Consider the following 13,872-nt stretch of genomic DNA (forward strand, 5'->3'; position numbering starts at 1 on the left):
ATAATGAGCGACTATTTGAGTTCGAGGGGAGACATTGAATTTGTTGGCGAGTTTAGACCACAAAGCTAATTTGAGACATTAGAACTACAACTTGAATTTATAAGAAAATTATAGTAAAAATTGTAATACTAGTAACATTTTCTTTTTTAAGTAAACTAAATGAGAAAATAAAATATGTCGTTTTAATTTTTAACTGATGCCGATACAATGACATTGTCAATTTGTCCCAAGTGAAATAAAAGTGTGATATATATATAGCGACTTATTTGTTCAAGAATTCTAAGGGAACTCCCAAACCGAAACGGATTGAATTGGGGTTCCCTTCCACCCAACAATCAGACATTTCCTGTTCTTATCAAGCATGCAAGAGCTCTTACAAGCAAACCGTTTGACAAACAAATTCGCATGCAATAAGGATGTCTCACTTAAACCAATTTCCACCGTTCCAAACCTTGCAAATCCATGGCCACGTTTCTGACAGTCCTTTTTGCTCCCTCTTCTGCGACAATGTTTCGAATCTGACCACCCAAAACTCCTTCGATTCTCATACTCTCCTCCTCGTACTGTTTCATGCAACTCTGGAGGCTGTCATAGAGTGCGCTGAAATAGAACAGTGCTTCAATGAAGCGATTCACAAATGAGGGTAAATTGTGGTTTGCTTCGACTTCAACGACAACCATCATTGATGGGTTGAGGTTTCTGATCACTCTCATCAAGTTTTCCAAGCAACCAGGCCTTGATACCATTGTCCTCAGTATCAGGGGATCGAAGATGATCACGGCTTCATCATCTTCTATTCCAAATGATTCTTCTTTGACATGTTTCATGTCTGATAATAATATTGTCTTGAATGAAAAGGGCAAGTTCAAAGATTCGGCAACACTCACTAGCTTCTTACCTGTCAGAATATCATGCAACTCTAGAGGCTGTCATAGAGTGCGCTGAAATATTAGAACAGTGCTTCAATGAAGCGATTCATAAATGAGGGTGAATTGTGGTTTGCTTCGACTTCAATGACAACCATCATTGATGGGTTGAGGTTTATGATCACTCTCATCAAGTTTTCCAAGCAACCAAGCCTTGACACCATTGTCCTCAGTATCAGGGGAGCGAAGATGATCACGGCTTCATCATCTTCTGTTCCAAATGATTCTTCTTTGACATGTTTCATGTCTGATAATAATATTGTCTTGAATGAAAAGGGCAAGTTCAAAGATTCGGCAACACTCGCTAGCTTCTTACCTGTCAGAAAATCATGCAACTCTGGAGGCTGTCATAGAGTGCGCTGAAATATTAGAACAGTGCTTCAATGAAGCGATTCACAAATGAGGGTGAATTGTGGTTTGCTTCGACTTCAACGACAACCATCATTGATGGGTTGAGGTTTCTGATCACTCTCATCAAGTTTTCCAAGCAACCAGGCCTTGACACCATTGTCCTCAATATCAGGGGAGCAAAGATGATCACGGCTTCATCATCTTCTGTTCCAAATGATTCTTCTTTGACATGTTTCATGTCTGATAATAATATTGTCTTGAATGGAAAGGGCATGTTCAAAGATTCGGCAACACTCGCTAGCTTCTTACCTGTCAGAATATATAAGATTAAGCTTTTTGAACAAATAATGATTTAAAAACGTATCTTGTCTTTTTGAAATAAGCCAAGATTTGACATTATGTGTCAAAACATAAATTAAAGGAAAAACTTCACTTAAGACAACTAATCATTTGTTTTGAAAAAACCCTTCAAATTTTAAAAACTCTCAATTTCAGTCATTGAACTGTCAATTTGATGCAATGTACTCTCTCTGTCAATTTCTGAACGTTAAAAGTGATAAAATAACTTTTATACCCCAAACATTTTTAAAAAATTTAAAATTTAACCTTAATTTCAAATTAAAAATTAAAAACATTGAAGGGTGATTTAGTCTTTTTAGTTGTTTCCATTAGGGTTTAATGGCAAAAATTGATGAATGAGGTCAATTGTATCAAATTGAAAGTTCATAGAGTGAAATTTAGAGTTCAGAATTTAGAGGACCTAAGTGAAGTTATTCCTAAATTAATTGATTAAGTCTTTGGATGTACAAGTAATGATTTACCAACATATCAAAGTAGAGATCCTAATTTCAAAATCTGTTTCCGTCATTCACTACCTATTTCAATTAAAATATTTCAGGGTGATTTAACATTACCAGTCTCCTCTATGCTTGGTGATGATCCAACAGCAGTTATCTTGAGAAGCTCAATGGGGCAATCCTGTGATCTCTCTGCAAGAGCCTGCATCAAGATTGTCCAGTGGACTCCACACCTGATTCCCATATCTATCAAATGGATCTTAGGCTCGAATGCTGTCTTCTCGATTATGGCTTGGATGCCTGTGAAGAGCATTATTTGAGTGAAAGGGAGTTGCTGGTAAACTGTAAGGAAAGTAGGAATCATTTCATCATTTTGCTTGAATCCCTTTATTGATTTAACGCTCCGTGCAGATTGTTTTTCAATCCTTTCTTGAAGTGCTTGAGCAAAATGAAAAACAACTCTCTGGACAGGATTTGCTCTGGCAGACGACATCCACTCACAACGTAAGACCAATCTGCCTGCAGAATCATATTGTCGGCAGCCTACATTCTCTGCCGCAGATAGAAGAAGATGTGCAAGTTCCACGTCACTTTTTTCATCCCTGGACAGACGTCCCGAGAGAGCAAAACCAAAAGGGTGCGTAGGCATGTAATTATCATCATAATACATCTGGGTAGAGAATTGTATGTACCTTGCTACAGCCACCCACATGACTTCTTCTGTTGATAAGCTGTCGTTTGATATTTCCCGCCCCTTCCCATCTCCATACTTTCTTTGGAGCTTTAAAGAAGCCGACGACAATATTGGATGTTTCATCTGAAACTGTGGTTGTTTGGTGGGAAAAAAACAGTACTGTTGATGAAGTGAAATTCAGCCAAATATATGTCACATTATTTCACTCACATTAGGGATGGCTCTTTGAATACTGCTACTGCTATGCCTATATATATATATATATATTAATTCAGGCAAATGGTACTAACAGCTTCCTTGTTCTCCAAGTCTTCAAGAGGAACACAAGTACTTCATTGGATTCCATCAAAATTAAAAGTCGAGAAAGAGAAGAAATGAAACATAGATTCCAAGGCCGCAACTATGATGTACTAATAGCTCGATATCTCCATCACAGCCAGCAGCCATGCATGAAATGCCAAGGAGGTAGCTTGCAAAATTAATGTGTCACATGGTAATTGATGACTATCTGGTGAAGGGGAAGGGTTAAATATATGGGGATTTTTTTACTATTGATCATAATTGAATTAAAAATGAGAGAAGTATATATTGAGAATGCTTCCAAATAGAGAGTTTGAAGCAGCCCATCTTCTTAGATAGTGCGCACGAAAGTTGGCATGTACCCCTTGAAGTGGATGAGAAATGCCAGTCAGAAATGAGCTGTGTCTGATTTATAGAGTAAAGAATCACCTACTAATTAAAGACACAAGGAGAAGAATGTCAAACAGAAGATGAATGCCTGAAAAAAAAACATTCATCCTAGGTAGTATTCCAAAGAGTATAGACAAAGTGAATGAAAATGAAACGAGGGAATAAGATCAACACAAAGGACAATTTCTTTGTGTTAGATTTCTCACCATATCCGTTTCCATCAATAAGTTTTACTATAAACATTATTAAACTTAGTTTTTCTAAGAATTAGTACTTCAGCCTGCCGGCGATCGAGTATAGACCAAAAACGACGGAATAATATAAACACGAAAGACAACTTCTTTGGATGATAGACACGAAAGACAACTTCTTTGGATGATAGAAACCACAAAATGGAAGGAACGACTAAATACAAAACCAAATTGCTCATAATAAAAAAGTACGACAAAACCAACCTTTATATATATATATAATGTAAGAGGTTAATTGGATTAAGCGGTCCAGTTTCAGTTGGAATTCGAAAGAATTGGTTGAAAAATGTTTTGGTTCAACTTACCAAAATTGTTCTTGTATTCAGATATTTATACGACATTTACACGTGTCCTCTTAGTACTAATTTGTTAATTAAACCATTAAATCAATCATCTCATTTGAAATTAACTCTTAAAAACAATTATTCATTTTATTACAGTTTTATATTATAGCTCATTGATCTCTGATTCTCTATCATAATATTCTCTTCAAATGGGCCTGCACTTAGGCCTACAAATTAACTTATTTCAGGATTTGGGAGGGGATAGATCGTCATAGACGACGATGGATATAGCCTCATAAGAGGCGAGTGGATCTAGAGAGAACTCTAAATAGAAAAGAGAGCTCTCTCGGAGAAGGGAGAAACTCGGTAAACTAAAAGAGAAGGGAAGGATGGGAGGAGTGAAGAACCAGAAGGTTTTCCCTCCTACTCAAGCATTGTCAGCAGCTTGCAGAGAGTTTTTTTCGCAGACGAGAGGAGGAGGAAAAAGGGAGCTACTAGGCTTTTTGTTGTATATTTAAGTTGGATGGATTATTGGTTGTAACTGAATAAGTGGAGTTGTAAACAACTGAGCTATGCTCACTATAAATTAGCCCATCTGCAAATTGTAATGAGTTCTATTGTTTGGGAGGTTGGACACCTCGAATCAGCCAATTTCAATTGAATTCATTTCCATCCTTACAATATTCAGTTCTTAAAAAAAATACAACTTACAACATTTCCATGACTTGGGAAATTTCCCAAGACATTGAGACTACATTATTTGTAAGTAGAGAAAACCTCTTTTCAATAGAATAAACAAACCAAGAAGAAGCAACTCTTAAGAGATTCAAAACCCTACTAAAAAAATGGATAGAATTTTTTTTTCCCCCTTAACAAACCATGATATTACACGTTCATGTTTACAGAAACACACATACTCATACATGTTCAGATTCTCTCCTTTGTAACAATTCAAGTAAAGCGCTGGTCACATTTACGTTCTCGCTCTAAAAAGACTAATTAATTTAGAGTTTCTTTAGAATCACTTATAAATCTAGTCTTACCAAGTAAAAAGCCATTATAGCACTAGTACCAATGCATGAATACTTTTATACTTTTATACTCTCTCTCTCTTTATATATATATAAATTATTTATCTTCCTAATATGAGACTCAAATCAACGTTGCTCCCTCAATCTCTCTAACGGAATTTCCAAAACGAGAGGGAATGAATTGGGGTTCCCTTCCGCCCAACAATCAAACATTTCCCATTCTTATCAACTGTGCAAGAACTCTTACAAGCAAACCCTTTGACAACCAAACCAGCTTGGCTTAAAGATGCCTCACTAAACCCAATTTCCACCATCCCATACCTTGCAAAGAATGCCCTCCACACATCCATCGTAACATTTCGAATAGTCCTCTCTGTTCCCTCCTCTGCAACAATGTTTCGGATCGCATCACCAAAAACTGTCTCAATCCTCGTCCTATCTTCATCGTACTGTTTCATGCATGTCTCGAAGCTGTCGTAATATGCACTATAGAAGAACAGAGCTTCAATGAAGCGATTCAGAAACGAGGGAGAATTATGGTTTGCTTCGGTTTCAATGACAACCATGATCGAAGGGTAGAGATTTCTTATCACTCTCATCAAGTTTTCCAAGCATATGGGCCGTGAGATCATCGTCCCCAGTATATGTGGAGCGAAAATGATGACGTATTCATCATCTTCAGTTTCGAACATTTCTTCCTTGATATCATTCATGTCTGGTAATATAACTGGCTTGAATGAAAAGGGCAAGTTTAAGGACTCGGCAACATTTGCTAACCTCTTACCTGTCTCCTCGATCTATGCCTCTTGATCCGACAGCAGTTATCTTAAGATGCTCAATGGGGCATTCATGTCTATCGGCAAGTGCCTGCATCAAGATTGTCCACTGGACTCCATACCTGTTAGAATATAAATTAAATAATTAATTTTTTTTTTTCAATCGGCTTAAGCTTTTAAGACAAGTATTGATCTTGAAGAATATTCACAAATTTAAAGTAATCAAGAAAATAGAAACACATTTATGAGTAGTTTGGTGTTATATACTTATATCCCCAAGAGGACCCTATAAATGATTTAACAATACCTGATTCCCATGTCTATTAAATGGATTTTACGCTCGAATGCTATCTTCTCCATAATGGCTTGGACCCCTGTAAACAGCAAGATTTGCGTGGAAGGAATCTGCTTGTAAACTGTAAGAAAAGTGAGGTGACTGGCTCAAATATTCCCTTCCCTGTGGACCTTCCTATTTCCTTTTCAATCCTCTCCTGAAGCGCTTCAGCAAAATGGAAAACAACTCTCTACACAGGATTCGCTCTCGAAGACGAAATCCACTCACACCGTAAAAGCAGCCGGCTTGCGCGATCGTACTGTTGGTAGCTCACCTTCTCAGCGGCCGCCAGAAGAAGGTGCGCAAGCTCCACGTCTCTCGTTTCATCCTCCGACAGCCCCGACGACAGAGCAAAGCCAAAAGGGTGCCCCGGCATCAAATAATCATCGTACATCAGTGTCGGGAACTTCACGTATCTTCCTCCTGCCACCCGCATGATCTCCTCCGTCGACAACCTGTGGCTTATATCAACCGCAGGATCAGTTTCAGCGCTAATTTTGTCGACGTCGCTTAATATTAATTCCCCCGTCAACTTCTTGAACCCTCTTCCATACTTCCTTAGCAGCTCCAAAGAAGCTAAAGAAGATGGTGGATGAGGATGATGATCTCTGGTTCCTGTAGTTTCCTGGATCGGCTTTGTTGGTGAGAAAACGGCGTCGAAGTGAAATTCATCCATTTCCACTTCATTTGAAATTTGTTGATCTTTCATCAAATCATCAGCTCCTCCGTATTCAACGGTAGAGATCATAGGAATAGCCTCTTTTACAACTTCCATTTTCAAACAAAAATGGTGTGTTTTCTTTTTCTGTTTTTTCTCTGGGATTCTATCACAATAAGGTGTTAATCAATCAGTGCAGAGCAGCTAAATTGGGTATTTCTCATTCGTGTCAGACACCATTGTTATCTATATAATATCGACCAAAAGATCTTCTTGGTTGATTTCATTGATCGATGTAAATTGGCAAAAAATAAATGGGAAAATTTTATCTCTTGAACCTTTAAACTATTATTCGTGATACATAATCCCTTTTAACTACCAATCAGATAGATGTAATTAACAAGACTCTTTCGTTAGCCGAACACATTAAAATGGACAGAATTTATAACACGTATCATACAATATGAAAAGAATATGAATAAATTATTGACACAAAGCATTTTTCTTTATAAAAACGCTTTCAAACTATCATTTTATTACGATTTGGCCCATCCATAGATGTTGAAGTATGATGTGATATGCCGGTGGCAGTACATACAGTCATACATCACAGTCAGCCTCCGCAAAATGCCAAGGATTTTATTTAAATAAAGTAGGGAAATTAAATTCTATAGAATATGCTTAATTCATATTGTTTTCATCGACTAAAAAAGGGACAGGATCCAAACAGAAGATTAATGCTACAAATAATTAGTGTTAATTATTTATACAATATGAATGAGGGAATACTACATCAACAAAGACAACTTCGTAGACATGCTTAGACAAATGTTTATAAAAAACTGATCACACAAACCACACCTAGTGAGCGTATTTTCAAGCTCCAAATCAATCATTTTCACCTCGAAAACTACGTTTTAAGTTATTTTCTGCCATTTCTAGGAAATATTTGTTTTCTTTGAGGCGGATGAGGTACTCTTTTCCCTATTTCTGCAGGACTTAATTGTATATCTAGTACCTTATTTCATTATTTCCTAATCTTATTAAACCCTTATTTGGGTATTACAAAATGGATGACATTCAAGATGTAGTGCAACTGGTGTGGAAGAGTCCTCCACTAGGAGTACTAAAAATTAATTAGAATAAAACCAAATGAGCTAGTTGATGCATTAACTTTTTCGGTTACCCTCTTTGTTCAGTTAACTAGATTTTCAGTTGCTACTAAAAAAAACTAGATTTTCAGTTACTTTCTTTGTTCTCTCCTCTCTTTGTTTATTTCAGTTACCTTCTAGGTATTTCAGAATTTATTACGTGAATACGTAACGGGGATAGAATTTAGGTTTTGAGGGAACCTAAACCTTTTAAATTTTGAGGAAACCTAAAAACCTTTTTCAAACACAAGGTTTGAGATTAATTTTCTAATTTCCTTTATCAATGAGTTTGATGTCTTTAAATAGACAATTACAATACATAGTAAAAATAAAAGACTAATTAGAATAAACTACTAACAATACTTATCCCTAATATTTAAATTATATTAAGTAGAATAAACTATTCTAATGATAATACTTATCACTAATATTTAAATTATAATCCCTAATTCTAATGTTATGAATAAAGATAACGTATTATCCTAAAGTATTTTAATCCTAAAATACCTCTTTTATTAAACCCCTAAAAAGAATTATATCAAAAAACAGAGAACTAGTTAGTTGACATACCTAGAAGGTAACTGAAATAAACAAGCTAAGAGGCAAACTCTGAAATAATTCAGGACCAAGGTTTAGAAATGGATAGAGGCTTCTTTTGTTCAAAAAACATAACATTACAAGCTAGGGATTGAATTGGGGTTCCCTTCCAGGGAACTTCCAAACTGAAAGGGAATGAATTGGGGTTCCCTTCCACCCAACAATTAGACATTTCCCATTCTTATCAAGTGCACAAGAGCTCTTACAAGCAAACTGTTTGATAAACAAACTAGCCTGTAATAAGGATGCCTCACTAAACCCTATTTCAACCATTTTAAACCTTTCAAAGAAGGCCCTCCAAACATCCATTGTCGCAATTCTTACAGTCCTTTCTGTGCCCTCCTCTACTAAAATGTTTCGGATCAAACAACCCATGAATGTTTCCATTCTCATCCTATCCTCATCATACTCTTTCATGCAAATCTCCAGGCTCTCAAAATATGCACCATAAAAGAACAGAGCCTCAATGAAGCGATCCACAAATGAGGGTGAATTATGGTTTGCTTCCACTTCAGTGACAACCAATATTGATGGTTTGAGATTTCCAATCACTCTCATTAAGTTGTCTAAGCAATCAGGACTTGAGATCATTGTCCTCAGTACTAATGAGGTATAGATTATCACGGCTTCATCATCTTCAGTTTCAAATAATTCTTCCTTGATATCTTTCATGTCTAGTAGTACAACTGATTTGAATGAAAAGGGCAAATCCAAGGACTCTGCAACAGCCGCCAACCTCTTACCTGTCTCCTCTATGGCCGTTGATCTGACAGCAGTTATCTTAAGAAGCTCGATGGGGCAATCCTGTCGGTCTGCAAGAGCCTGCATCAAGAGCGTGCAATGGACTCCAGACCTGATTCCCATATCTATCAAATGAACCTTGCGCTTCAAGGCAACATTTTCAATTATGGCTTGGATTCCCGTGAATAGCATTAGTTGAGAAAAAGGAAGTTGTTGGTAAACTGTGATGAATGAAGGATTAATACTCGACCCCCGAAGGATATCATCATTTGCCTCCATTAATCCCTTCATTGGTGTGGCCCTTCCTGGTTCTTTCTCAATTCTCTCTCGAAGCGCTTCAGCAAAATGAAAAATAACTCTCTCGACCGGATTTCCTCTGGCAGACGAAACCCATTTACAATTTACAAGCAGCCTGCTTGCACGTTCATATTGTTGGTAGCCTACTTTCTCAGCCGCGGATAGAAGACAGTGCACAAGTTCCACGTTTCTCATTTCATCCTCGGACAGACCCGACTGAGAAAAACCAAAAGGATGCGTGGGCAAGTTATAATCGTCATACATCTGGGAAGGGAATGCTACGTACCTCAAGGCAGACAGCCTGCTTATCATTTCCACGGTTGACAATTTGTGGCTGACAACATAAGTTTGATCAGTACTTCTCTCGTTTAATGTTTCCCCTGTCAGCTTCTTGAACCTACTTCCATAATTCCTTAGGAGCTCTAAAGAAGACGATGGATGTGCAATTTGTTCATCCAATGGCACATTATTTGACTTGGGTTGTTGGTGGTGGGAGTGCTGCTGCTGTAGTTGATGAAAACCATATTCTCCTGTTTTTATTTCAAGCAAATGGTCATGTTCCTCTTTGAACATTGCTTCCAATTTCTCAAAGTCTTCAAGAGGACCATAAGGTCCATAACTGCCTTGGATTCCATTAGAACTAAATGCCATATACCAGAGCAGAAAGCCAGAAACTAAATAGGCAAATTTTAATTCAAGTGCATGAGACAATATAGTTTATCTGTACTCTCGGTTGATTACATTGAATTTAGAAATTAAAGGTAACCAAAAGTAAAACAACCTTGTGATGTTGATATATATGTCGATATCACAGCCAGCAGCCATGAAATGCCAAGGGTTTGATTAAATAAAAACTCAGGGAAATTGAAGTCTGCCTCAAAGCTATATAGAATATATTTGATGATGTTTTCATTGATGAAAACAAGGAAAGAATCCAAACAGAAGAAGAATTTATTATGTTATGAGAACTATTAGTTAGACCATGTATTCCTAAGAAGTTTGGCCTGCCGGCGGTTGTTTAGAGAGTGTTTAAGGAATGAGGGTGTAAAGGAAAGCAACCTCAATATGAAACAAGCAGCAGAACAAATCCGGATCAGACAAATCATCAAACACCTATCGCCTCCACTTACCTTGGTTGATTCAATGGAAAGATTCTCACTAATAATTAATAAAAGGGTGGAATGTGTAGTTTAGGAAAGGGATGACTGATAGGAGAGAATCACGAGTAATGCTACAAGTCCTTCTTGTGTTCCTCTTGAGTTTCTTCAAGAATAATGTGACTATTAAAATCAGTATTGGTCTTGTAATTGATCATTATTGAATTTTAATCAAATGGTAATTTTAATAGACACTCATTTTTGGAAGAACTCAAAAGAGACTTCTAGAATTACTTGAGAATCTCCAAGAAAATGATAAAAGAGATTGTTTATTTGATCTATAGATCCTTCTTGGGCCTTTTATACAAAAAAAAATAATAATAAAATAAAATAAAATAAAATAAAATGTACCTAACCCAAATTGTTATAACAACTTGAGGATTCGCTAAAGGCCCAACTACCCAAACCCGACTACTAAAGGTAATTACCTGGATTATATCCGACCCATTACACTCTTGGAGGAATTTGTAGTCACAGACAGAATTGACGGTGTGGATTTCAAATAAAGCAACGTATCAAAGAATTAAGAGGCGATTTTAATGACGTTGGAAACACTTTCCAGTTTCTTCTCAAGTCTTTTGATGAAAAATATTTTTTTGGTTAGAATTTTTTTTTTTTTTTTATAAAATAATTTTTGCAAATATCGGTTCGTCTCCAGCCATTGTTCCCGGTTACAACCGGTTCGTCTGTCTCTATCTCTATTTCCACGATATGAAAACCCCATTTCCAAAGCTCTCTCGCAGTGTATGGCTTTTTCCTCTGTGTCTCTCTCTAGAGTCCTCGATTTTCGTTTGTACGTGTGAAAATGGAGGAGGGCATAGACATACCGCCGGCGGAGGAGATGATGAACGACAAACTGGATTTTCCGGGTGGAGACGAAGATGGGGAAGGCCCGCGTAACCCAAGGCCGATGCGGCTGAAAATCTCTGTTCAAAGCAATGCCGTAGATGGAGACGACCGAGAATGTCAAGGCTCTTTCTCTCATTGCTTTCACCCTAAAAGAGAACAAAAAGGAAAACACTGCGAAGATGAAGAAGAGCAGCAAACTTACGATGAAGAAGAAGAAGAAGGGTATTATGATGATGAAGAAGAAGAAGATCCGGGCTCTAGTGTGACTGTACGACCCAGACTCGTGACCCTAACCGACCCAGAAGTCCTCGATTGCTACATTTGCTTCGAACCCTTTTCCAGTCCAGTCTTCCATGTCGCTCCGCTTCGCTTCTTTAGCTTCTCTCTCTGATTTTCTTTGTCAACTTAATCATGACGTTTTTATGCTGGTTATGTGATGGAAATCATGGGTTTATTGTGTTTTGGTTTGGTATCCGTGTGAATGATCGAAAATGTGATTTGGTTTCTTGAATTTGGTATCTGAGGTTCGAGGATCGTTGTGATCGAATAGTACTGTGCGAAGCTTGAGAATTCCATTTGGTTTCTTGGATTTGAATTTTGGGGTTTTGGTGTTCATTGTAGTTATCTTGTTCCAAGGCTGGAATGTCGCCCCCCAGAAGCACCCCACAGAAAACAGAATGACTGAACCAAAAAAAATAAAAAATAAAAAATAAAAAAAAATAAAATTAAGAAGAAGAAATCCTAATGATTGAGGAGGTAGAACATTTTTTTCTAAGAAATCCACTCTTGATGTGAGACAGCGATGATGCAACCAACCTTCAACGAGATGATGCGTAATGGCGAAGATGCATCTCGGTGACGAAGTTAACGGCGATGGCAGTTCGGCGATGAGGGGTCCAGGAGAAGTGACTCAAGTGAGAACGAGATGTGCGGTGAGGTGGGTTTTGCGCCGTTTGAGAGCAAAGTATAAAACTGGAGAAAGCAGCTAACGATAGATGCTAAAGTTTAAAGATAAGAACATAAGATGCAAGAATGAACGGCAAGGATGAAATGCTTAGATCTAGCAATGAATTGGCCTTTTGGAAATATGTGATCATGTGAAGCTTTTGGGAAGATGCGATCATGTGAGCATCAAACTGGCCTTTTGTTGACAGAAACCATTTAGTTACTTTTTTTTTTTTTGGTGAGTTCGTTTACTTATTTAGTATGCACTGATTGCTATTAGACTAATTGAGTAATATATTAGTATTGTTTTTATTGATCTGCAAGGACCACCCATTTAATATACTATTAGTAATTTAGTATATAGTATATACTTACCAACAAAAAAAAATGCTATAAGTTAATAGTTATTATTATTAAATTGGAATAATGATTCCATTATTTAAAAATGATACCCTCCACAAAAATGGATAATTATGCCAGTTGTTTTCATGTGCATATGGACCATACGGACCAGATCAGGTCAGAATTCCACCATTCCACATCAACAGCCTGCATTAAATGATAAGACAACATTTAACATTAACTATTATTAACTTAGTAGTATTTTTAAAAAATTACTATAATGGGAACGGTTTATATTAATTAATGACATTAAAGTATTTTTTTTTTAAAAAAAATAATATTAAGTTAATAGTTAATAGTAGCACCATTAAAAAATAATATATGTATACTTGAAAAAATTCAATATATTAAAAACAAAAAAACTAATATTAATATGTTTGTATGTATTGTAATTAGTTTATTTATTTATTTAAATGGGACATTTTTTTATTTATTTAAATATTATCTAAATAGTAATTGTTTTAATTTTGAACACTATCTAAATTATATATGTATAATTTGTTATCATATAATCATATGATTTAATAATCAATTGATCATGTAGTATAATCATATAAATTATAGTGATAATCCATTAATACTTAAATATTATGAAATTTAAACCATAAATCTTTAACTACGCTTACTAAGTTACTTAACTAGTAATTATATGTTCTTATGGCTAAATATTAGACCATATGATAATGTGACTAAATTCGAATGATATAAAATATAAATTATAATATTTAATTTGTGATTGTAACAAACATTTTTTTTTATTATTATAAATATTGTAATCTACTAATATTCATTCATCAAAAAATAGATATCGAGAGCATAACATTCTAAACATAACAATAGCATATATCTCTAAATAAATACATTGTTGATTCTAATATTAATCACTTAATTTGTGAATATATATATATATATATATATATATATATATATATATATATATA

At 36.0% G+C, this 13,872-nt stretch overlaps 3 protein-coding genes and 1 pseudogene across 3 annotated transcripts in view; 1 reads left to right on the forward strand and 3 right to left on the reverse strand.

The window, feature by feature from the left end:
- Positions 1–279: 279 nt before the first annotated feature.
- Positions 280–2,891, reverse strand: LOC132169161 (DELLA protein RGL1-like). The gene is given in 3 exon segments (XM_059580240.1): positions 280–455; positions 458–898; positions 2,192–2,891. Coding segments are annotated over 3 exon segments (1,317 nt in total).
- Positions 2,892–4,866: 1,975 nt separating this feature from the next.
- On the reverse strand, positions 4,867–6,922 carry LOC132172571 (DELLA protein RGL2-like; annotated as a pseudogene).
- Positions 6,923–8,624: 1,702 nt separating this feature from the next.
- Positions 8,625–10,229, reverse strand: LOC132169162 (DELLA protein RGL1-like). The gene has a single exon (XM_059580241.1). It carries the CDS (start codon positions 10,227–10,229, stop codon positions 8,625–8,627), a length of 1,605 nt encoding a protein of 534 aa, XP_059436224.1.
- A 1,149-nt stretch (positions 10,230–11,378) lies between these two features.
- LOC132169163 (uncharacterized) overlaps positions 11,379–13,872 on the forward strand; it is a 5,061-nt gene continuing 2,567 nt past the window's right edge. Inside the window, exon 1 of the mRNA XM_059580242.1 lies at positions 11,379–11,961. Coding sequence (XP_059436225.1) covers positions 11,541–11,961 — 421 coding nt within the window. The 5' untranslated portion in view covers positions 11,379–11,540. The remainder of the gene's footprint in view (positions 11,962–13,872) is intronic.

This window comes from Corylus avellana, chromosome ca2, assembly GCF_901000735.1.
Source record: "Corylus avellana chromosome ca2, CavTom2PMs-1.0".
Classification (NCBI taxonomy): Eukaryota; Viridiplantae; Streptophyta; class Magnoliopsida; order Fagales; family Betulaceae; genus Corylus; species Corylus avellana.